Source organism: Arvicola amphibius, chromosome 1 (assembly GCF_903992535.2).
Source record: "Arvicola amphibius chromosome 1, mArvAmp1.2, whole genome shotgun sequence".
In the NCBI taxonomy this organism is placed as follows: domain Eukaryota; kingdom Metazoa; phylum Chordata; class Mammalia; order Rodentia; family Cricetidae; genus Arvicola; species Arvicola amphibius.
The window spans coordinates 169,883,807-169,907,672 of record NC_052047.1 but is presented as its reverse complement, the minus strand read 5'-3'; the positions used below and the strand labels follow the sequence as shown (position 1 = coordinate 169,907,672).

General features: G+C 43.9%; 1 protein-coding gene and 1 long non-coding RNA gene across 3 annotated transcripts in view; one reads left to right on the top strand and one right to left on the bottom strand.

Moving 5' to 3' along the window:
• The window catches only part of Slc1a1 (solute carrier family 1 member 1), a 79,058-nt gene extending 77,346 nt beyond the window's left edge, over nucleotides 1-1,712 (bottom strand). Inside the window, exon 1 of the mRNA XM_038327810.2 lies at nucleotides 1,474-1,712. Coding sequence (XP_038183738.1) covers nucleotides 1,474-1,564 — 91 coding nt within the window. The 5' untranslated portion in view covers nucleotides 1,565-1,712. The remainder of the gene's footprint in view (nucleotides 1-1,473) is intronic.
• Nucleotides 1,713-1,834: 122 nt separating this feature from the next.
• On the top strand, nucleotides 1,835-23,866 carry LOC119804010. 2 transcript variants are annotated; one of them, XR_005283776.1, is made up of 4 exons: nucleotides 1,835-1,951; nucleotides 8,213-8,261; nucleotides 9,097-9,255; nucleotides 23,818-23,866. It is a non-coding gene; the product is annotated as an uncharacterized LOC119804010 (long non-coding RNA). The 2 variants fall into 2 exon arrangements; XR_005283775.1 differs by having other exon boundaries at nucleotides 1,845-1,947.

Here is a 23,866-nt window from a genome sequence, read left to right as displayed (position 1 = left end):
GGACACACACCCAGAACTGGGAAGGAGACACAAGCTTTAGTCACCTCCGAGGCTTTCAAAATGAATTTAAAAATAAATTCTGTACTCATCACTGGGAAAACAAACAAGGCATGTCCTCACATCCATCCACTTTCTCGGTAGGGCCTGTTATTTAATTGTGGTGACACAAGATAAGCCTTCCCCCCCACAAACGCCCCAAACCACTTGGCACCGGGGAAAGTGAACACTAGTGTTTCTACTCCCCCCCCCCTTTCCTCCCACAAACGTCCTCTGGTAAGGCGATTTCAGGATGTTATTTATTTACTAGAAGCCTGACTTCCTTTTGCATAAGGCTCCAGAGGAGCCCAAATGACCCCAAGAAGTCCATTAACTTCCAAAGGCATTTTATTTCTGGCGGGGAAGACCTTGGAGAGCAGGCAACACCAAGTATCCTCAGACTCAAGAGCAATGTGCGACACCCAGGGAGAAGAACCTTTGGCGGCTCCAATCCTTTCCAGCAGAGGCAGCTGCAGTTTCCAGACAGAGGGTGGAGGCTGCCTAGGAATCTACTTTCCTTGTATGTGCACCTGCCAGCACCTGCTGGGCGGCCCCACCTGGGATTTAAAGACCCACAGGGCTCCCACCCTAAACTACATTATCGAGCTCAAGTTAGACAGACAACCTGGTCAGAAAATAAGAGTCTAAACAAGAGTAACTCAAACCTCTGAGCAATGGCTCAGACATATGTCAGGCGTGGGTCACTTAAATACACGCGAGTGTGAACACAGATAAAGAGGCTTATATTATTTTTAATAGAAAAATGTGGCGAGCAGGTAGCCCAGGAGGAAGAAGGAGGCTGAGATCTCTTAGCGCTGGTTTCCTGTGCCCTCCCTGGAGCCACAACTGCTAGGTGGGAAATCAGGCGTGAATTCGATTGAAGGGGAATCCTGTCGGGGGCACCTACCCCCTGCCAGCGATTTCAACATTCCCGGGGTCTCCACCATCCCGCAGGCCCAAATGTCTATTTAAATCGGACTGAGAACTGTAATTCATACAGTCTCCGTTGGGCACGAAGGTGGTGGTGGTGGTGGTGTTGGTGGTGATGGTGGTGGTGGTGGTGGTGGTGGTGGTGGTGGTGGTGGTGGTGGTGGTGGTGGTGATGTGGTGGTGGTGGTGGTGTGTGCCTGTGTGGGAACAGTTAAGGATGAAGATCAAATTAAATCCTGCTTGTTTTCAAACGACCCCATCCACCTTCCAAGCCCCTTTGATCATTTTGGAGAAAGCAGGGATAGCAGTTCGCAGAGCGCCGAATGGGGCTTCCCTATGAGCATTGTCTTCTCCCCCACCCCCAGTGTGAAAGCAAAGCCCTCGGGTTGTCCCCCAAGCTTGGGGGCCCAGGAGCGGAGGACGCGGGCAGCACGCGCTATGCCAAGCCCACCCAACCCCTCACGCGGCCTGTCCCCTGGCGCGCGCCTCGCCCCCCGCGCGGCTCACCTAGCACCACGGCGGCCACGGTGGAGAGCAGCAGCCAGTGATTACGCAGAAAGCGGCGCCAGTCGCATCCAGGGCTCGTGGGCTTACCCATGGTGGGCACTAGCGCTAGCGGGGACTCTGAGAGCGTGGCGAATGCAGGATGCGGAAGGCTGGGCGCCGCGGGGACCCAGCGCGCGGGCTGCTGTCAGTGCTGCCACAGCCGCTGAGGACCGAGCACCGTGGTTTTGCGTGGCGGGCGCGCCTGGCTCCTCCTGCCGCCGCTCTCTGCAGCGCCGCGGCCAACCAGCGAGGCCGAGGGCGGAGCGTCCCGGTGGGGCGGCGCGCGTGTTGCAATCCGGTGCCCCTCTGTTCAGTGTTGAAGGCTTCCCACCCGCGAAGCGTCTGACCCACAGCTATTCCACACCAGCCTCCTTGGGGACATTCAGCCCTGGCCGGGTGCGAAGGGATTCAGTATACGGACGCGTTTCTGCCTTGGTCCGTACGTAGGGGAGTCACAAGGAGAAGGGGCACGGTGTGACTTTAGAGCAGGTTTGGAGAGTTTTCCCAGCGGGTATTTGATAGTCCTCGCGGCTCAGACAGGATCCGCGAGGACCCAGGCTTGGTCCTACACCTCGCATGAGGTGGTGATCAACTTAACAATTGCACTCCTAGGCGCCTTGCACAATTTAACAATTGCACCCCTAGGACTCGCTCCGTGGTCACCACTTGGTAATTAGGGCTGAGAACCAGGCCTGACTGGTGTGGGAAGGTGGGCGGGCCCATCCCAACCTCAAGGCCAAATACCTTACAGGCTGTAGTTGGAGAATCTGGGTTAGTGTGAATTTCTCTTTGTTTCCACTGGCATTTAAGCATGCTCTTTTCTTGTTCTAAGCATAACACCACCGTAAGTAAGTGAGCCCTCTACCTTTTTGGCGTTATGGAGTTTACTCTCCAGTTTGGTGTCAGAGAAATCCCCTTATCTAGATTACTTGATCGCTAGAGCCCCACAGATAGAGAGAGACATCCTTTAGTTTAAAGTGATTTTTAAAAACCCCTCAAGATATAGTGGATTAGGCTTTATTAGCTATGTACATTATAGTATGAAAGATCACCTTCTTTCCAGGTATTGAACTCTCAAAAAAGTCAGGAGAGAGGGAACCCAAGATCATTGGGTGGCCTGGCTGGAGCTGGAAATAAAAATGTCCGAAAAAGGCAAACTACCAAGAAAAAGAATCATTCTACAGAAAGAAAAAAAATGGACAAACTCAAATGTTCAACGTGAGGGAAAAAATGGGATTAAGTATATTATGGAACTTCATGCAGCCATATGCAGTCTACAGGAAGGAAGGTACTAATGGAGGTCCTTAGTAGCATAGGGTAAGAAAAAAAAGAGTTAAAAACTATATGTGTAATGTGATCATATGTATACAAAAATAAATCTGCCGGGCGGTGGTGGCGCACGCCTTTAATCCCAGCACTCGAGAGGCAGAGGCAGGCAGATCTCTGTGAGTTCGAGACCAGCCTGGTCTACAAGAGCTAGCTCCAGGACAGGCTCTAAAGCTGCAGAGAAACCCTGTCTCGAAAAACCAAAAAAAAAAAAAAAAAAAAAAAAAAAAACCAAAAAATAAATAAATCTATAAAGCAGAGCCATGGGCTTAGAAAAGACTTGGTGAAATATACCGGGATTCCGCAGTGGTGTATGACATTTTTGTGCCTCCCCTTCCCAGTGTCCTGTGAACTGGAAGTGTCTACCATAGCTGTGTTCCAGTGGGCTCTACTGTATTTATAAAGCTAACACACCCTGGAGATGGGAAGCAGGTGAGGGATCGGAGATGAACCTTGTCTACCTCACAGCCTTTGCACTCTGTGGGGAGGAACTCACTTTCAGTGCCCGCCCACACTGCTTACTACTGAGGTAGCTTGAACCTGTTGCTTAATGCGGATGTTTCAGTTTACCTGTGACACGGGTGCTCAGATCACTCCTGGGGTTTGTGGAGGCTGTGAGACTCAAACAAGATGCTTGCCTTCCCTTCCCTTCGTCATGTTGGCGGGCAAACCTAGACACAACCGAGTTAAGAACTCTGCACAATTTCTGTGTTGAGAAAGAGGAGGAGCAAGGATTGAAGTGAGAAGCCTGCTTCCATACCTGGTCATGGGAGTCACACACAGAGCTCTGATGGGGAGGTTGCTCTTGAGTCACTGGTTTGCTTGACTCAAGGTCCTTAAGGAGACATCCTGTCCACTTGCAGGAGACACTTCGGTGTCTGAATGAGCTGAACTCAAGCCAACAGCAAATCCATTTTATGGGAGTAGGGAGTGAACTTCTGAATTCACAGTCACTGTGGCTGGCATCTCATACTTTGGAATTTCTCAGCCTAAACCAAGAAATGGTGGGGCCAAGCCCTACTCTGGAGAGAGGAGTTGGAGATCCCTAATTTGTGCTCGCAATCTATTCATCCATCCATCCGTTTATCTGTCTGTCTGTCTATCATCCATCCATCCATCCATCTATCCATCCCTCTATCTATCTATCTATCTATCTATCTATCTGTCTGTCTGTCTGTCTATCTATCTATCTATCTATCTATCTATCTATCTATCATCTTTCCATCCATCCATCCATCATCCATCCATCTATCTATCTCATTACCCCATCTTCTTATCTTGTAGTCATGAATACAAATAATGTCAGATGGGATGAGATTGAAAGGCCATTTTCCCTGTATGTGCCACACCTGTTTCTGGAAGAGGACTTTTTTGTGGTAAGAGCCTGAAACCAAGGAGAAAGAACCATTAGAGCTGTTTTCCTACAATAAATATGAATGCCTCCCTTTTATTTCTAAGTCTATCAAATTCCTTTCTCCAGAGAAACCTTTGTCTGGTTTCATTCATTAAATTTCTCTAATGTGACAACACCTCCTCCTTCTTCTAAGAAACTTCTGTTCCTTATTGTTACTGTTTTTTCTTTTTTTTTTTCTTTTAAATGTTGACTCATGGAATAACTAGTTAATAATTAAAGAAAGGGGACTTTGACTTTGTCACACAAGGTTAAGCAGCAGGCGACAACCTGGCCTTTCATATCAACAGAGATAGAAATGAAGAAGACACTCAGAAGCCAAAGGGCAACTCTCACTGGCCAGCTCTTTTGGAAGAGACTTGATGGCTGCAGATCCCCTATCACAAGGCAAATATGGTTGCATGGAGTCACACAGCAGTGATGGAGGAGGCCACAGGCACACAAGTGACCTTCAGCTTCTCAGGCAGCCTCCCTGACAGCAGGACCCGAGGTGCGTCAGATGCCCTTTGATGTGGGCTCTTCTTCTAATCTTGATCTGGACCCAAGTTATCTTGGAATTACAAGCCAAAGACATGAAATGTCACAGTAATTCTCCGAATAGTAGTTTGCCAAGTTGACTTGGCTGAAAGGAACTTAGTTTCGTTAGATGCCCTTGAAATCTGGACTTCAACAGAGCTCTTCCACGTTGGCTTTATTGCTTACTGAGGAAAACCGAAGAACAATTTTATTTTGTTTAGGAGATGAAAAACAAACTTTTAAATTTACTTAATACAAGCAAATTTGAGCAACTTACTTAACCTCCTTTATCTTCTTTTTACTTCTCTCAAGACTCCACATAAGGCAATATCTGTAAAGGACATCTTCCCATCTTCCCTCCTTCCTTCCTTCCTTTCTCTTTTTCTTCCTATCTACCTCCCTATCTATCTATCTATCTATCTATCTATCTATCTATCTATCTATCTATCTATTATCATCTATGAATCTGTGGTGGTTTGAAAAAATGGTCCCCAAAGGAAGTGCCACTATTATGAGGTGTGGCCTTGTTGGAGTAAGTGTGGCCTTGTTAGAGGAGACTGGATGACACACCTTTAATCCAGACCTTGAGACTGGAGGGCGCACCTTTAATTTGGACTACACTATCTGTTGGAAGTGTGTCACTATGGGGGCAGGCTTTGAGGTCTTTTCTCAAGCTTCACTCAGTGTGACAGTTGACTTCCTGTTGCCTGCAAGATATAGGACCGTAGGGCCATATATTATACAGGCCCATATGTCCACATTGTATGGCGGCCAGACTTTCAGGCCAGTTCGCACCTGACCACACAGAAGGTGGTCACCTGGCTTTCCAGACCTAAACAAAGGATCAGGATATGCTAATATTGTTCTGCTATCCTGAGCAAAGCATCAGGGTATGCTAATATCGTCTGCTCCTTTTTTTGTACTTATAGACATCGCCTGGGAAGAGGTGTTAATTCAGGCTACCTGACAGAGCAGCCATAGTTACGGACATGATTTTAGTCCCACTACCTAGGAAGCAGAATGCTAATAAATTTCCCCCTCAGTATACATTTTTGTATAAAAGCTAGCTGTTTGGAGAATAAACGTGGGTGAATTTTCAGGATGTGAACTAAGAAGTTCATGAGGGATCACTGAGAACTCCCTCCTGATAAAGCCATATGAGTTGTGTCTTTATTCCCATGCCTCCTCTCTGGTCCGGAGAAATAATTTATGGTCTGGGCTGGCACTGGACCACGACATAGGACACTTTGCTATTTCTCCAGCACCATGCCTGCCTGTATGCCACCATGCTCCCTGCCATGACAGACTGAACCTCTGAACTATAAGTGAGCCACCACAATGAACTGTTTCCTTTAAAAATGTTGCCGTGGTCATGGTGTCTCTTCGCAGCAATAGTAATGCTAAGAGTCATCTATCTATTTATCTATCTATCTATCTATCTATCATCTATCTATCTATCTATCATCTATCTATATCTATCTATCTATCATCTATCTGTCTGTCTGTCTATCTATCTATCATCTATCTATCATCTGTCTATCTATCTATCATCTATCTATCTATCATCTATCTATCTATCATCTATATCATCTATCTATCATCTATATCCATCTATATCATCTATCGTCTATCTTCTATCTATTATCTATCTACCTATCCATCATCATCTATTTATTCTCCATCCAGTTAGCTAGATAGCATCATCATCATTACCTATCATTCATCTATCTAATTACCATCATCTATCACCTATCTGTTGATCTCTCTGTCTATCTGTCTAAAACAAAAAAGTTTCAATTTTATTAGAAGTCAAAGAAATGCAAATTTAGGCCCAACTTGTTTACCCAGTGAACAAAAGTCTGAGGAAAAAATACATAGTTAGATTTTGTATAATTTTAATGTTTGTCATTTAATATTTAGGAAAACCCTGAAGAAATGGACAATAGTGTGCCCTGCATTTCTATATCTAGAAAATGCTATGATTTTCTTTCTTGAGGATAATTATGCAGTATGTACCTTTTTAAAAAGAATCAGAACTTCTTGACCAGTTTTGAGTTTATGTCACTGAAGACTGCTGCAGGAAGCTTTTTGACTAGGGCTGACGACAGCACTAAGCTGTGGGCACAAACGTAGTTATTTAGCTGTTGACAGACTTAGATGTCTGGGTCACAGAACAACATCAGAGCCTGTGGTAGGGCCTATGACCTCCCAGCTGTGGCTTCTTCTGTGGATTTACTGTATCAGATATGATTTTCCTCCGATGGAGCAGGTGTCAAATCAGAGAATGCTGTAAACAACCCTGGTTAGTCTCATCAGATAAGCCATGAAAGTAGAAAGGGAAACTGGGAAGAGGAGGATTAGTGTTAGAGGGAGCATAAGGGGAGCAGAAGGTTATGGGGGCATGAATACAATAGAAATAAATACATTATGTACATGTATTAAAATGTCATAATGGAACCCATTATATGTATAATTCATATATGTTAAGAAAAAACTTTTTTTGCTGTTCTGTTTTGTTTTTCAAGACAGGGTTTCTCTGTGTATCAGTCCTAGCTGTAATGGTCACTCTGTAGACCAGGCTGACCTTGAACTCACAGAGATCCGTCTGCCTCTGCCTCCCAAGTGTTGGGATTAAAGGCAAGCACCACCATCACCCATCAAGAAAAACTGTTTAAAAACCTGCTTCTATTCTTCACCCACCTGAACCAAAACCTGTGAGATTTCTACCAAAACAAGCAAACAAACAGACAAACACCATCCAAAGATATGAGCAAAAGCTGCTTGACCCAGGTCTTTGGAATTCTGCTAACTAGTACAGAGACTGACAGACTCAGTGTGGAGCCATGGAGAACGACAAATGGACGTCAGGCTCTAGATAAATCCATGCGTTACTTTCATCAGTCGATTTTTTTTTATCCTGCTTAACTTTTCGGGGCAAGCTCTTACGCAGCATAAGCTGGCCCCAAACTCACTAAAGACGACCTTGCACTCCTGATTCTTCCGTCTGCAGCTCCCAAGGGCTGGGATTACAGGTGTGTGCCGCCACACCGGGCTCGTTAATTTTTCAGGGTCTCTTTTACTGCAACTGTTCTTGGTTTCATCTACTTGTTAAAGAGACCAGGTTATCTGTTCCGCACAATTCCCCACATACTGCTGCATGGTGACAGCCTACTTGATTCTCGGTCCTCCGTATGGCCCGCAGGTGGGTAAATTGGAGGTCGGGTATTCAGCAATCTGCAGTTTAACACGTGAACACTGGTGTCAGCTGGCTCACCTGTGGCACGTTCCCCCATGACTTTCCTCAATGTTTGAGCATCTTCGGTGATGATGGAGGCTATTCAGTTTAACTCATCCTGATTTTATCATTCCCCTTTGTGCATGGTGCCAAGGATTTTACATGTCCATCGTCCCCACCCCGCTTTCTCAGTCTCTGTCTCCCTTTATCAGGTACTGGTACAACTGGCCTCCAATTAGAGATCCCCAAACGGTCTCCCAGGTGAGTGTTGGGATCACAGTTCCTTTGCTACCTCACTTGGTTCTTGCCTTCACTCTGAATACATTTTCTGAAATCAACTATTTGGTCGGCCTGAAGTAGATTTCCTACAGAAATGATGGGACCGTTTGGTTTTCTCAGGAACAAACAGGCGCACTAGGAACTTTGGATAGGGACTGCCGGGAGCTTTCTCAACGTGCCATTATGAATACATGAATTTAACGTGTTACGGGTAGATGAGAGTGTTCTAGTCACATGCGCAGACTGCCCCATATTTAACCAATAGGAGCCCTCGCATTTTATTTTCAGAGTTTCAGACGAGCATTTGTCTACAACTGCACTCTTGGGGACAGGGTTCTTGGGGACCACGCTGTCCGTGTTTCCTGACTTTTTCAGGAGAAAGAGGCCTCCTGCCTCCCCATCCCCGGTGCTGGAACCACAGGTGGACATTGTCATGCCTGCCTTTCTTATGTGGCAGGTGGAGGCTTGAACTGAGGTCCTTATACTTGTGCAACAGACACCTGACCCACTGAGACAGTGCCCCTTCCCCCAAAGTTTTTAGTTTTATTAAGTCTTATTAGTTCTAGTAACAAGCCCACTGATGGGAACTTGATGTCCTGGTGGTTTCTGTGGCTCCAAGACCTAGGGCCTTGGGGGATGCACAGTCAACATGTGCAGTTAGGGGTCATTCCACACAAGTCTTCAATGTAATTGCCCTTGGTCTGACACCCACTTAGGATTATGGTTTCCTATTTGCTTTTACATTTTAGAAATTCATTTCTAAAAAGTTCAACAAACACTTTAATAAGACATTTATTTGTTTTTCTGTTTATCTTAGGGGGCATGTGCATGCCACCGAGTACATGTGAGACTCAAGAGAGTCTGAGGGAGTCCTCTCCTTCCACCTTGTGGGACCTAGAACTAAGCTCAGGAGGTCAGGCCTGGAATTAAGCTAAAGGCTTAACCTTTAGCTGCTAAGCCATCTTGTCAGCCCTCGGTAAGTTTTAAATGATGTTAAAAAAACAATAATAAAAACAATAACAAAAACCCTCCACATAACTCACCAAAACTCTGGAAGAACACGGCCAGAAAGGTTTTCTTCTTCTTTTTCCTGAGTTCTTCCCTCCCAGGGCAGGTAGCGATTAGTTCAGTTTGTGGAAGCCTTTGGTTGGGCCTGTCTTCTGTCTTAGAAAATACAGACAGGCCCTTCCATTCACACCCCCTCTGTTGATTCCACACAGGTGGTATTTTAGGAGCCCTGCCCTGTGCTTGCCTTTCTTCTTGAACAATACAGCTTAGTGCTTGCTCACAGTGGAGAATTCTTCCTCATTCCTTCTTCTGCTTATCCCTGCTCAGTGCAGCCCTTGTTCTGGAGGTCTCTTCCTCGTTCCTTCCCATGCCTGTAGAATCCAACAGTGTGTGGCTGTCCCTGGGGTTCATTTAACACTCTCCCTGATGATGGACATTTGGCTTCCTTCCAGCATTTCTGTCTTATAAACATTATCTCGAGGGGTAGCATTCAGCCCCCTCAGTGCTACTGTGGATATAAATGTTTGCCAGCAAGCTCTCTGGAGGGAAGAAAGAAACGAAGGACAGAAGGAAGGAAAGAAAAGAAGGGAGAGAGGGAGGGAGGGAGGGAGGGAGGGAGGGAGGGAGGGAGGGAGGGAGGGAGGGAGGGAGGATAGAACAAAAATGGCCTTGATACATAGTCTCTGATAAATACCCCATTAACTGCTACCTCCCGGGTCAGACTCGAGTCAGCAGCATCAGGTCAGGGAATATGGTGTCAGGAAGAGATGTTCACTCTCAGGTTTTATCTAGTTGTTTTCTGGGAAAACAGGGCAGATGGAAATCATCTCAAGGGCATGCAACCTGTAGTCTTTATTAATATTGTTTAAATATAACTTATTTAATATATATAATTTACTATATATGTATATATATATACATGTATGTATGCATAGATATAGATATATTGATTTTTTTGAGAAAAGGTTTCACTGTGAAGCCCTGGCTGTCTTGGAACTCTCTCTGTAGACCAGGCTGGCCTTGAACTGGAATGAAGAAATATCCCTATCTCTGCCTCCCAAGTACTGGGATTAAAGGTATGGGCCACCACTGCCCGGCTTATAATTTTATTTTATTTAGGTGTGTGTGTGTGTGTGCTTATGTGTCTACATAGGGAGGTCAGAAGTCAGTGTCAGTTGTTACCCTCATTTATTCTCTTCCTTGTTTCTTTGAGACAGGGTCTCTCGTAGACCCTGGAGCTCACTTATTTGGCTCGGTGGTCTGACCAACAAGCCCCCCAGGTCCTCCTGTCTCTCCTTCCTCAGTATTGGGTCTACAAATGTACACTATCATGGCCAGCTTACTTGGCCCTCATGGCTTGGCTTAAGTCAACATATCGCTTTATCTGTTTTAATAGCAGGACAGGAAGTTAATTTTTTTTGGCCTAGGTTAGCTAGCAAGAACATCATTTGAATAGCTGTGAGTACACAGCTTCTATTTTTCTCTGAGGAAAAGAAGTTTAAGGCAAGCAGCCCGGGGTCTACATAGAAGCTTTCTGCCAGCACCCCCAGCTTTCTTTCTGCTCTACAACTGAGGTCAGCAGCCTTGTGACCTTGTGGCTGAAAGCAAATGACAGGATACCAGACGTCATGTCCATAATCCAGAAAACAGTAATGGAGCTGCAACGTCCAGACAAGTCTGCTGTCTTCCTGGGAGCTAGTGCAAGCATTGTGCGTATAACTGACTAGACACAAGTGATACAGTCAGACCCAGCCGTGAGAGTGAATGGAGTCAACTATACACATCTCAAATAAAACCGGGGCTATCATTTGTTCATCTTTAGCTCACTAACTAAAAAATGGACAAGTGTTAGGTGGGAAACAAGGAGACTGCATCTTTCTGCCTATATCTTTCAAGCTCCCCCCAACTCCCCCAAAAGATGTATCTGGTCACATACAGTTCTCTGGCTCACAGCATTGATGCTTCAGGGATGGTCTTGCGCACAACATCACATAAAAACTTCTTACGCTGTTACATTGATGTTTCATGTATGTGCTGGGCTTCCACGTTCTAATTCCTTTGTATTCATACACATTTATGAAACAGAGCACAAGACTTGTGTTTTGCATGTCTTTCTTGCTTCTCTCATAGCTTAAAAGGGAATTGTGAAAAAACAATCAGCTCAGTAACACAACACAGTGTTCCTGGGGAAAGAGAAAAACAAGGCACAGGGAAGACTGAAAGCTGTGGGGTGCTCCGCTGGTTACATCTCTCTCCTCTCTTATCTCCCCCTCATTCCTCTTATCTGTTCTTTCTTCTGATAAAATGTAAAGAGGAGACCAGGAAGGTGGGATAGGAACCTCTCTCTTTGCTGAGTCAATGCTATGTTCACGTCACTAGATGTCTTCTGTAGTTGCTGATAGTATCTTGTGGGGGTTTGAACTTCCTGTTCTAGGTACGTGGCCAAATAACCCTATGGGTACATTTCCATTTTCCTACTCATTATTAACATATATTATTTTTTCTATGCTTGGTTTTGACTTCTTTCGATCCATAAATATATATGAGTAATTTATCTGTGTTGTCTCCATGCATCATGAGTTTCCATTGTATAAACAAGCTGCAATTTATTTCCCCTTATACAGTAGACAAACCTTTGGATTGTTTCTGGTAGCTGCTAACTATTATAATTAGTTCTGCCCAAGCGATCTTACACATGCCATTGTTGTATATATGTATTGGGCATATGTGGGACTGTGCTCCCCCAACACCCAGAGCTCCCTGGTTCTACAGCTTCCTCAGTGCTTTATGAGCTGAGGGTGTTCTGGAACATTTCTCATAAACCCTTGGTTGAGAATGAAGGACCTGACTCACGTTCACTGAGTCAGGGATCATTCTTGGCTGACAGCTGTGTGCTAAGGCTCCCTATGACAATCACATTCACACAGATAATGGCCCTACCTGCCTCAGGCAGGCCCTGTGCTGACTCACCTGTGGTGGTGGCGAGGATTACATTGGCTGTGATGGAGCTGGCACGTAATAAATCACCATAATAATGGTGGCTTCTGCCGCTCCATTTCCAGGCTCTTTGGCAGAAAAATTGATGCTTTGGGAGCATAATTATTCCTTTTGCCTCTGCCATCCTCACACTTCTAAATGGCTTCTCAAGAGAATTCTGGAAAGCAGCATAAGCCTTCCCAAGTACACACTAGAAGGCGTCAGTCTGTTCCCACCAGGACCTGACCTAGTTCTGTATTCTCAAACTTTAGGAGATTAGCTGGGGGGCTGGGGAGATGGATCAGTTAGTAAACTACTTTTATAAACATGTGAGGTCAGAGTTCTGTCCCTAACACCCATGTAAGAAACCGGACATGGTAGCATATACTTGGCCTTTTGTTGTTGCTTTTATTTTTGGCTTTTAACATTTTCTTATTGATTCTTTGGGAAATTCACATCATGCACCCCAATCCCACTCACTTCCAAGTCCCTCCATATCTGCCCTTCACCCTTGTAGCACCCCCCACCCAAAGGAAAACTAAAAAAGAAATAATAACGATAAAGTAAAAATAAGAATATTAATTAAAAACAAAGAACAAAAACGAACAAACAACAAAAAAATCCACTTCGCTCCATCATTCTCACCTCTCCATCGCCTCTCCATTTGTCTTGGTGGCACTGGGAGCCACTGTGTGTCACACAGCAGACCCTTTGGTCCAGAGAGCTTTACTTGCAAATGTTCACTGTGTAATGTGTTGTTGATCAGTTTCAAGGTCCGTGGCTTCCCATACACCAATGATACTGGACCCGCACCGAATCTCCTCTCAGATATTCTGTCATTGTGACAGTTATGGAGATCCCGTGGCTGTGGTTCTGTGGGACCAGAACCTTCATGCCCTATGGCATATCAGAGATAAGGTAGATGTTGGGGAGTATCATCTCAAGGCCCTGAATGTGTATTTGGGTGCGAGCTGAGCTGGTCAGGTGGGTCACTGAGACTAACCAGCTTTCTCAAGTGCCAGGATGGGGGTGTAGGGGAGAGTGTTGGGGGGCAGCTCTCCTATTAGGAACAGGGCCAGCTCTTCCTTTCTTGGGTCAGGGATCTAGCTACCTTAGGGCCAGCAAGGGGCAGAGATAGCTCTGTATCCCCAATGCTGGGGAGGCAGAGACACAAGGATCTCCGGGACCCCTTGGTCAGCAATCTAGTCTAATTGGTGAGCTCCAAGTCAAAGGAGAAACCCTGTCTCAAAGGAGGTGGACAATATTCCTGAGAATAACACCTGAGGTTGTCCTCTGGCCTCCCCATGCATGTGCATATGAGAACACACAAATGTGCACACACATCCTCACACACTTTTGTCCGTGCATACATAACATACATGTACTTAAAAAAATAGCTGGGCCTTGTGGTGGGGAAATAATGGTATGTCGTGTGCTTTTAATGTCCATCTCCCAAGCTCTCAAGAAGCTAAGCCTGCTCCACACCATGGAATGGACATTTGGACTTCATCACTGCCCAAGCCTATCCCCACCTGTCTTTCAGTCAACTTGTTCTCTTCTTCCTATGACACAAATCCTTTATTACATCTTCATATTTATCCCTTTTCTTCCCCTGGCTTGTCTTTTACTCTTCTACTGGTTTCTACAGATTTTCTGAATTAATAAATTATGGACATTTTCTGATTTAAGTTTGGGGAACCAAGGATTTTTGCTTAAGAAATGCTTGCCTACTACAAAGACATGAATATATTATATGCCTTGTTCTAGAAGTTTTATTTTCTTTCTCTAACTTTTGGTTTAAAATCTATCTAATCCATTTTTCTCTGTGTAAAAATGAATCTAACAGCGATTTATGAAAGACAAATCGTCATTGTTCTCACAGCTAGGGGTGGGAGCCTGTTCCTGGACAGGTTTTTGTTTCATTGTTATATTTTTGTGTCTCTCCCAATTTCTATTAAAAACTATTACTGTAAGTCAATTATTTAAGCTAGTGAGCTTGAACCTTACAAACCCATTTTCCCAAATTGCCTTGCTTAGTGCCAAGGCCCCCGACTTCCACTCGAAACAACTTTCAAATGTACATAGAAAGATTTTTTTTATGGTTTTGTTTGACTCTATAGATGAATCTGGGGGAGATGACATAATTACAATATTTCACCTCCTGGGTTTTGTTTTCTAATATGCTATCCTGGTATCTTTCTTTATTTGGATTTTCCTTAGCTGTAGAAATAATGTTTTGTTGTTTCTGTGTAGAGGTTTAGTGAATCTCTTCCTAGAATTTTTTCTCTTGATATTTGATGTGCTTTGATATTTTGATGCATTTCAGTGCAAATGGTATATTTTTGAATGTTTAAGACATTTGTTTTATGTGTATGGGTGTTTTGCTTACATGTATGTTTGTGAGCTATGTACATGCTTGGAGCATGTAGAGGGCATTAGACACCCTGGAACTGGAATTATAGGAGCTAGGAATTGAACCCAGGTGCTCTACAAGAACAATTCGTTCTCTTCAGCACTGGCCCTCCTCTCCAGCTGTGAGACAAAAGAATCCCCTTCCTCTCCAAACTGCTTTGGCCATGGTGTTTTTATCATAGAGATAAATACACACCCTACTTAAGACATGCTGCAAGTTTATATCTGTGTTATAGCGTTACATAATTTTATTTTCTCCTTATGACTTTGCCTGGATTTAGAATCAGAGAAATTATGGTCTCCCCTAGACAGGGAGTTTTTTTGTGGGAGATTGTTTTCTAAGAATTTATGTATTTGTTTGTTTGATACAGGGTCTTGCTATGTAGCGTAGGGTAGACTTGAATTTACTCCACAGCCCAAACTGGCCTCAAACTTAGTCCCTTCTACCTCAGCCTTCCAACCACTGGGATTAGTAGTAGACACCACAATGTCCAGCTCTGAATTTAATTTCTTTAATTAGTATCGGTCATTCAAGTTTTGTTTCTTCTTGAATCAATTTTTGTAATCCATATATTAGTGGATTTATTCATTTTGTCTAAGCTGTGAAACTGTTATACAGTGGTTCATAACACTCTCATGTGTCCAAGTCTTCTAAGTCCACAGTGAAGTCTTACTGTCTACTCCCAATGTGGTGTAGATGCTGGTATCGGGTTTGCTAGCAGTGAGAACAGCAGGAACACGATCTGCCCCATGTCATTCATTAGTGCCTGCAGCCTTGGATGCCAATGCTGGGTTCAAGACTTTTCTCTGGTACTGGTGCTGCTATTACAGCCTGGGGCAGGTCCCACAACTCAGCGAAGTATCAGTTTCCTTCTGGGAAGTCTTACAATGTTTCGGTAGGAACTAAGTCATTCAAGTGAAATTGCTTCATGAGCTATGACAAATTTCATAGACAATGCACAGTTCAGGTTTGCTTTCTGCATCTGTGGATGCCTGGCAGGAAGAAAGTGGCTCTTTCTATATTTCTGTAATACCTCCCTAGCACAGTTCCCAGGACATTGATTTAATAAGTATTTGTTGAACTCAATGTTTTATACATCAGTAGAAACAATTCTCATACCCTGACTCCAAAGTATTATTATACGCCCAGGTCATTGATGACCTCTGCATTAACCAAGATCATACTGTTGTATTTTATTATCATTATTTATACTAAAATGCACATCATATTGTATGTAAATTTCCTGGTGTCTTACAGGAATACCCTTTTCTTACATAACTAGAAACTGAGTCTAACAATCTGTAAAGGATGGGAGAATCCTCAAGCGCTGCCTCATCCAGGATGATGAGAAGGAAATGCACAGACTGTGGCAATCCAGTAGGCAGAGTGGGCAGAGTCAGTAAACAGTTTCCTAAGAGATGTGTCACTGGAGTTTGCAAACTCCGCAGGTGGCCACGCCCCTTTGTTCTGCTGCAGATCTGTCTGTGCAGAGTTCAGTCTACCAGAGACAGGTCTGGACCTCATCTTTACACCCCACTGGTCTTCCCTTGTCCCTGCATGTCCACCTCCCACATCTGGTTTAAGTTCAAGTGTGAGCTTCATGCAGGTTTTATCAGCGTTTCCCGACCTCAGCATCTGGCATACAACTCTCTGAAGTCTTTGCCATACTTAGTTGCTACAGTCATGTGCTTTGCCTATGATTGTCTTCTGACTTGTTTACTTTTACTTAACCGGATGGATCTTAAGGGAAACAATGTTATCATTAAAAATCAGAAACCCACAACACTTCTCAAGATCATATTTTATTTTATTTGAAAATAAAAACAATGACAATGAAACAGCTTTACTAAATACTACCCAGAGACTTACCTGTTGACGATTCTGAGGCAGAGGTCTGCTCTCTTTATTGCCATGAAGAGTAGTTAGAAATGCGTTAAACCTCGCGCAGTTGATTTAGCTTCTGATGGAGGACTTTCATTGGTTAATTAATAAAGAAACTACCTTGGCCCTTTAAGAGGACAGAAAATTAGGTAGGCGGAGTAGACAGAACAGAATTGTGGGAGAAAGGAAGCAGAGTTGGGGAGACGCTTCAGGCAGTCGCCATAGTGAGTCTCCATGCTTCTCCTCTCTGAGATGGATGCAGGTTAAGATCTCTCCTGGTAAGCGACCACCTCGTGGTGCTACACAGATTACTAAATATGGGTTAAAGCAAGATGTGAGAAGTTAGCCAATAAGAGGCTGAAACAAATGGGCCAGACAGTGTTTAAAAGAATACAGTTTCCATGTAATTATTTTGGGTAAAGCTAGCCGGGTGGCGGGACACAGTCTGCCACTCCATCAACAAGCTTCAATATAACAAAACTCCCAGAGAAATGGAAACTTGGGCAGTCTCCTCACTACTTGGTTTCATGTTGCTTATATCCCTCAAAGGAATCTCTTGGGCCTCTCTTTGAGATATGCTCGCTCACGCCTCAGGCCCCTTCCACCTTGCAACCATCTACAGCGTCCTGTTTTTCCTCCTCCAAGTGTTAATACTTTCTCCTTCAGTTCTCATTCACAGTGTCCCGGAGCTACAAATGGCTCCTCTCTACCTACTGAGGGCCACTTCCTCTCTAATGCTGTCTTGGGAATTTTATGTAGAAACAGTAATAGGGAAAACAGAAAAGCGTGAAGCGGTTGGTGACCTCGATTCAGATAAATGTCACGCAGACTTCCTGCCTGGCAACTTTTCCATGCGCGTTCTCTTCACTTTCTGGCACCTTTCCTTTAGAATTTACTTGCTGTTGACATAGGCACCTTCCTCTAAAGCGCCTGAAGTCAGGGCCACTCCAGCGTTCTTAAGAGACAGAGCTGCCATGGTTCTGTCCTGTCTCTTTAAAGGACCACAGACAGAGCAGGGCAGGGCAGTTGTGAAAGGATTGCCACTGAGACAATGTGAATACAGCCTGTAGATTACATAAGGGTATTTGGAGGAATGCTAATTGCCTAATGCTAATAAGTTATCTGTGATTTCATAAGAAAATGTCCTTGTTTTAGGAAGCCCGTACTAACATCCTTAGAGTTAAAGGAATAGTTTGTCTGTATCTTACCATCAAATGGTTGAGAATAATTACAGGTGGGTGGACCCTGACAGGTAAGTAGAGGGATGATTGAAAGAGAAGTTGTAAACCAGGTGGTGGTGGCGCATGCCTTTAATCCCAGCACTCAGGAGGCAGAGACAGGTGGATCTCTGTGAGCTCGAGGCCAGTCTGGTCTATAGAGAGAGTTCCAAGACAGACTCCAAAGTTACACAGAGAAACCCTGTCTCAAAAAACAAAAACAGAAACAAGAGAGAGAGAGAGAGAGAGAGAGAGAGAGAGAGAGAGAGAGAGAGAAAGAGAGAGAGAGAGGCTATAAAGAATTCACATTTCCATTTGTGAGAAGAATATATAATTTTTACACAGTTCTTAAGTTTCTTCTTCCTCCTGCCCCTTCTCCATTCCTTTGTTCCTCCTCTTCCTCCTTTTATACTGTAGCCTAGTCTGGACTTAAATACTCAGTAATCATCCTGCCTCAGCTTCATGCACACTCAGATTGTAAGTGTGAACCAACATGCTTGATTTTAAACTTGTATTTTTTGGAAGTCTGTATTTTTTATATAATATGTCCTAAAAATCTGCTCTACACTATAATAAAGTTGTATGTGTTATGACATTTTGCAGATGTAGTTCACTCTAGACCCACATTTTCCAGGAAGAGCTAGAGGAGGAGAGCTGGGTGCCGTGGTTTGAATGTGTCCCCAAAGTCTATGTATTTGAAGCTAACTCCTTTTTTGTTTGTTTTGTTATTGTTGTTTGACTTTTTGAGGCAGGGTCTCATATGTAGCTCTGGTTGCCCTGGAACTCACAGAGACCCACCTGCCTCTGCTGCTGGAGTTTTGGGATTAAAGGCATGGACCACCATGCCCGGCAGAAACTTAATTCTTAAAGTAATACCTTAAAATTAAAGGCTGGGACCTTCTGAAGTGTGTTTAGGTCATGAGAGCTGGCTTACACGAGTGGCTTCCTATTGGAGGAAAGACTCCTGCTCCCCCTCCTTTTCATCTCACCTTCTGTCATCCGATTGCAGGAAGGAGTCTTTTGCCAGACACTTCAATATTAAACTTTTCTGTCTCCAAAACTATAAGAAATTAAAAATGTTTTCTTTATAAATCACCTAGATGACGGTAAAGCAATATAAATCAGACTAAGAGAGTGAATCACTCTAATTGGCAGTTGTAATGTTTTTCTTGGTTGTCAATATGACTGTATTGGTAAAGCAATGAACATCCAAACTCCTGAGCCCTCCCATTAGGAGGAATTTTCTTAATCAGATTATTCAAATCAGGAAGACTTACCTTGATTCTGGGTCACACCTTCTGATGACATCCCAGAGTAAAGGATGGGGAAGAAGGAAGTTTGACTTTTCACTGCTTGCCCTCATCACACTGGCCAGATCATCTATCCTGCTGCTGGGGCACCCCTTCACCATACTAGAACAAACTCTGGGGTGTTATTTTGTTTGTAATCTAACAAATAAAGCTTTCTTGAAGATCAGAGTGCAGAACTAAGCTACTAGTTAGCCATGGAGGCCAGGCAGTGGTGGCACACACCTTTAATCCCAGGACTCGGAAGAGAGAGGCAGATGGATTTCTGTGAGTTCAAGGTCACTCTGGGATACACAAGAGTGCATCTGTCTAAAAGAGAAACAGTTCACACAAAGGTGATCCCAGCACTTGGGATCCCACACCTTAATCCCAGCATTAGGGAGGTGGAGACAGGCGTGATAAGGCTGGGCAGAGAGAGGACTATGAGGTGGGAGGAGACAGGAGCTCAGTGCAGTCTGAGGAAGATGAAGTCTGAGATTGCAGTCTAAATACACAGCCTGAGAAGGCAGCCCAAGAACAGGATCACCCTTTGGTCTGAGCATTGCTAGAGGTGAGAACTCTCTAGTGCTGGCAGCTCTGCTTCTCTGATCCTTCAGTTTTCACCCTTGACAGCTAATTCTGAGTTTTAACTACTAAGACCAATGAGAATTTGTGCAACACTACTCTTTTGGGATTTCAATTTAGACTGGAGATCAGCAGCTATCCAGGGATTCTCCAAGACTCACTCACCAGTTTGGGACTGTAGAGACATCCAACTTCACATACTGAACCACTACAGGATTCTCAGTCTTTCCATCCCGAGACAGTCATTGTTGGACTATCCTGCATGCTAGTTTAATGTGTGTGTGTGTGTGTGTGTGTGTGTGTGTGTGTGTGTGTATTTCATTCTATCAGTTCTGTTCCTTTAGGGAACCACGACTAATACAACAGTCCTCTAAGACTGCATAAACAGGGAAACAAATCCTTCCTCAAAGTAAAGTAGGAGGCTGAACCACAAAAGAGATGCAGGATTCTGGCCAAACACAAATCCATACAGATCTAAATTATCAAGTACTTAAGCAAGACAGTGCAGTGTGTTACAGCTACCTCACAAATCACAATCCCTAACCTCATGATGTGGGATTCCCCTCTGTATGCTGTGAATATGTTTTATTACCATTAGTTAATAAAGAAGCTTCTTTGGCCAATGGCAGGGCAAACTAAACTGAATACAGGGAGAAAGAAGGCAGTCAGGCAGATGCCATGTAGCTGCCGAAGGAGAAGAAAACCAGAACCTTACTGGTAAGCTACAACCTCATGGTGATACACAGATTAATAGAAACAGGTTAATTTAAGATGTAAGAGCTAGCTAGGAATACACCTGAGTCATTGACCAAACAGTGTTGTAATTAATATAGTTTCTGTGTGGTTATTGGGTCTGGGCAGCCAGGAAAAGAAAGCATAGTCTTCATCTACAACTTCATGTCACTTAGGACAAACTGGGGTCACCCTACTATTCAAATCCTACCTCAATTGGCACTGTATTCTTTATGCTCAATGCTATCTATCTGTAGCCCTCTAAAATTCACCTTTCAAGGGAACCCCTCCACAGGCTAGCCAACAAAAAAGGCATTGACAACCACTGAAAGAGAGCTTTGGGGAAAATATGCTGACCCGGTGAGGAGCTGAGGAACTGAAGAACAGCTTATTTTACTGTAGATGTTTCCAGGTGTCTGAGTAGAAATTCAAGCCTTTCCATTGTAACAACCCTATTCAGCCAAAACAGCTTGTTGGGGCTTTGAAATACCATGATCAGCATTTTACTGTCATTTGAAGAACCATGGACAGCACCAGGGTTCGCATACATTCTTAGCCTCTGAAACAGGAAGAAGTCTTTGCAAAAGTATGTGAAAACTTCTAATTTTATAGACAAGGAAAATAAAAGCTTCCCCCCAAAAAACCTTTGGTTTTTGATTTTCTACAAGGTTGGGGAGAGCAGAAACACAAATCTAAGTGTTTAAATCTGAGTCCACATCCAAGTGTGTTTGCCCTTTCTGTTTCCCAACACACTGGGGTAGCATGTGAGAGAAGACAAAGGAGCAAGTGTAGGAGACAGAGGGGCGATGCTGCTATTCCGCTTTCCAACCCTGAGCGCATCCCCTTATCGTGGCAAGTGTATCTCTGCCTTTTGTTTGAGGAGCTCGCTTTCCCATCAATACTGCAGGGAACTGATTCCTCTAATAATTGTTCTAGCTTGCTTTTTATTGCTGTGATTAAAAAATAATCAAAAGTAACTTGGGGAAGAAAGAACTTACTTGGCTATAGTCCATCATCTAGTGAAGCCAAAACAGAAACTCAAGGCTGGAGCTGGAGGCAGGAATGCAAGCAGATAACACAGAGGAACATTGTTTATAGGCTTGCTTCCCATGGCTCACTCAGATTGCTTTCTCATATATCCTGGGACCACCTGTCCAGGGATGGCATCATTCAGAGTGGACTTGGACCTCCTACATCAATCATTAATCAAGAAAATTCCCCACACACTTGTCTACAGGCCAGTCTGGTGGAGGGATTTTTCTCAGTTAAGGCTCCGTCTTCCAAGATGATCCCAGCTTGTATCAAGTTGACAAAAAATATTAATAACCAGTACATCCATCATTATTAACCATCAAAGAGGGAATGAGTAAAGGCAGAAAAAAATGCTTGAAGGATTATTTAAATACTCACCACAAGAGATGATGAGGCCTGGGCTAGGTGGTAAAGTTGGTTAAAAGTGATCAGATGTTGACAACTTTGAAGGCTATCAATATTACATGCCGAAGTATTGTATATGTAAGTATGAGAGGAAAAGAGAATCAAAGGTCAGCCAAGGTAGGCTGAAGGCACAAGAGGTTGGAAACCTGTGCTCTCGAGATCTCCACACCTGAAGCTGGGAATCTGGGGACAAAGCTGCAAACGAGCATGGGAAGGAATAGCCAGCAAGCAAGAGAACCATCAAAATTCTTCACAGATCTTGAGAGGACAATAATCAACTTTATATGGAAGAACAAGAAACCCAGGATAGCCAAAACAATCTTATACAATAAAGGAACTTCTGGAGGCATTACCATCCCTGACTTCAAACTCTATTACAGAGCTACAGTATTGAAAACAGCTTGGTATTGGCATAAAAATAGAGAAGTCGAACAATGGAATCGAATAGAAGACCCAGATCTTAACCCACAAACCTATGAACACCTGATTTTTGATAAAGGAGCTAAAAGCACACAATGGAAGAAAGAAAGCATCTTCAACAAATGGTGCTGGCATAACTGGATGTCAACCTGTAGAAGAATGAAAGTAGATCCGTGTCTATCACCATGCACAAAACTCAAGTCCAAATGGATTAAAGACCTCAATATCAGTCTGAACACACTGAACCTATTAGAAGAGAAAGTGGGAAGTACTCTACAACATTTGGGCACAGGAGACCACTTCCTACGTATAGCCCCAGCAGCACAGACATTAAGGGCATCATTGAATAAATGGGACCTCCTGAAGCTGAGCAGCTTCTGTAAAGCAAAGGACACTGTCACTAAGACAAAAAGGCAGCCTACTGACTGGGAAAAGATCTTCACCAACCCTGCAACAGACAAAGGTCTGATCTCCAAAATATATAAGGAACTCAAGAGACTAGACTTTAAAATGCTAATGAACCCAATTAAAAAATGGGGCACTGAACTGAACAGAGAATTCTCAACAGAAGAAGTTCAAATGGCCAAAAGACACTTAAAGGCATGCTCAACCTCCTTAGCAATTAGGGAAATGCAACTCAAAACAACGTTGAGATTCCATCTTACACCTGTCAGAATGGCTAAAATCAAAAACACCAATGGTAGCCTTTGCTGGAGAGGATGTGGAGTAAGGGGTACACTCATCCATTGCTGGTGGGAATGCAAACTTGTGCAACCGCTTTGGAAAGCAGTGTGGAGGTTTCTCAGGAAATTTGGGATCAACCTACCCCAGGACCCAGCAATTCCACTATTGGGAATTTACCCAAGAGATGCCCAATCATATTACAAAAGCATTTGTTCAACTATGTTTATAGCAGCATTATTTGTAATAGCCAGAACCTGGAAACAACCTAGATGCCCTTCAGTGGAAGAATGGATGAAGAAAGTGTGGAATATATACATATTAGAGTACTACTCGGCGGTAAAAAACAATGACATCTTGAATTTTGCATGCAAATGGATGCAAATAGAAAACACCATCCTGAGTGAGGTAACCCAGGCCCAAAAAGATGATCATGGGATGTACTCACTCATAATTGGTTTCTAGCCATAAATAAAGGACATCGAGCCTATAATTCGTAAAAAATCCTAGAGAAGTTATATAAGAAGGTGAACCCAAAGAAAAACATATAGTTATCCTCCTGGATACTGGAAGTAGACAAGATTGCCGGACAAAAAATGGGAACATGGGGGTGGGGTGGGATGGGGGGAGGGGGGAATGGGGAGAGAAAAGTGTGAAGTGGAGGATGGGAAGAGCTTGGGGGAATAGGATGGTTGGGATATAGGAAAAGTGGATATGGGAACAAGGAATTATATATCTTAATTAAGGGAGCCATTCTAGGGTTGGCAGAGACTTGACTCTAGAGGGGTTCCCAGGTGTCCAGGAAGATGCCCCCAGCTAGGTCCTTGGGCAGCTGAGGAGAGGGTGCCAGAAATGTCCAGATCCTATTGCCATACTCATGAATATCTTGCATATCACCATAGAACCTTCACCTGGCATTGGATGGAGAAAATGACAGAGCCCCACATAGGA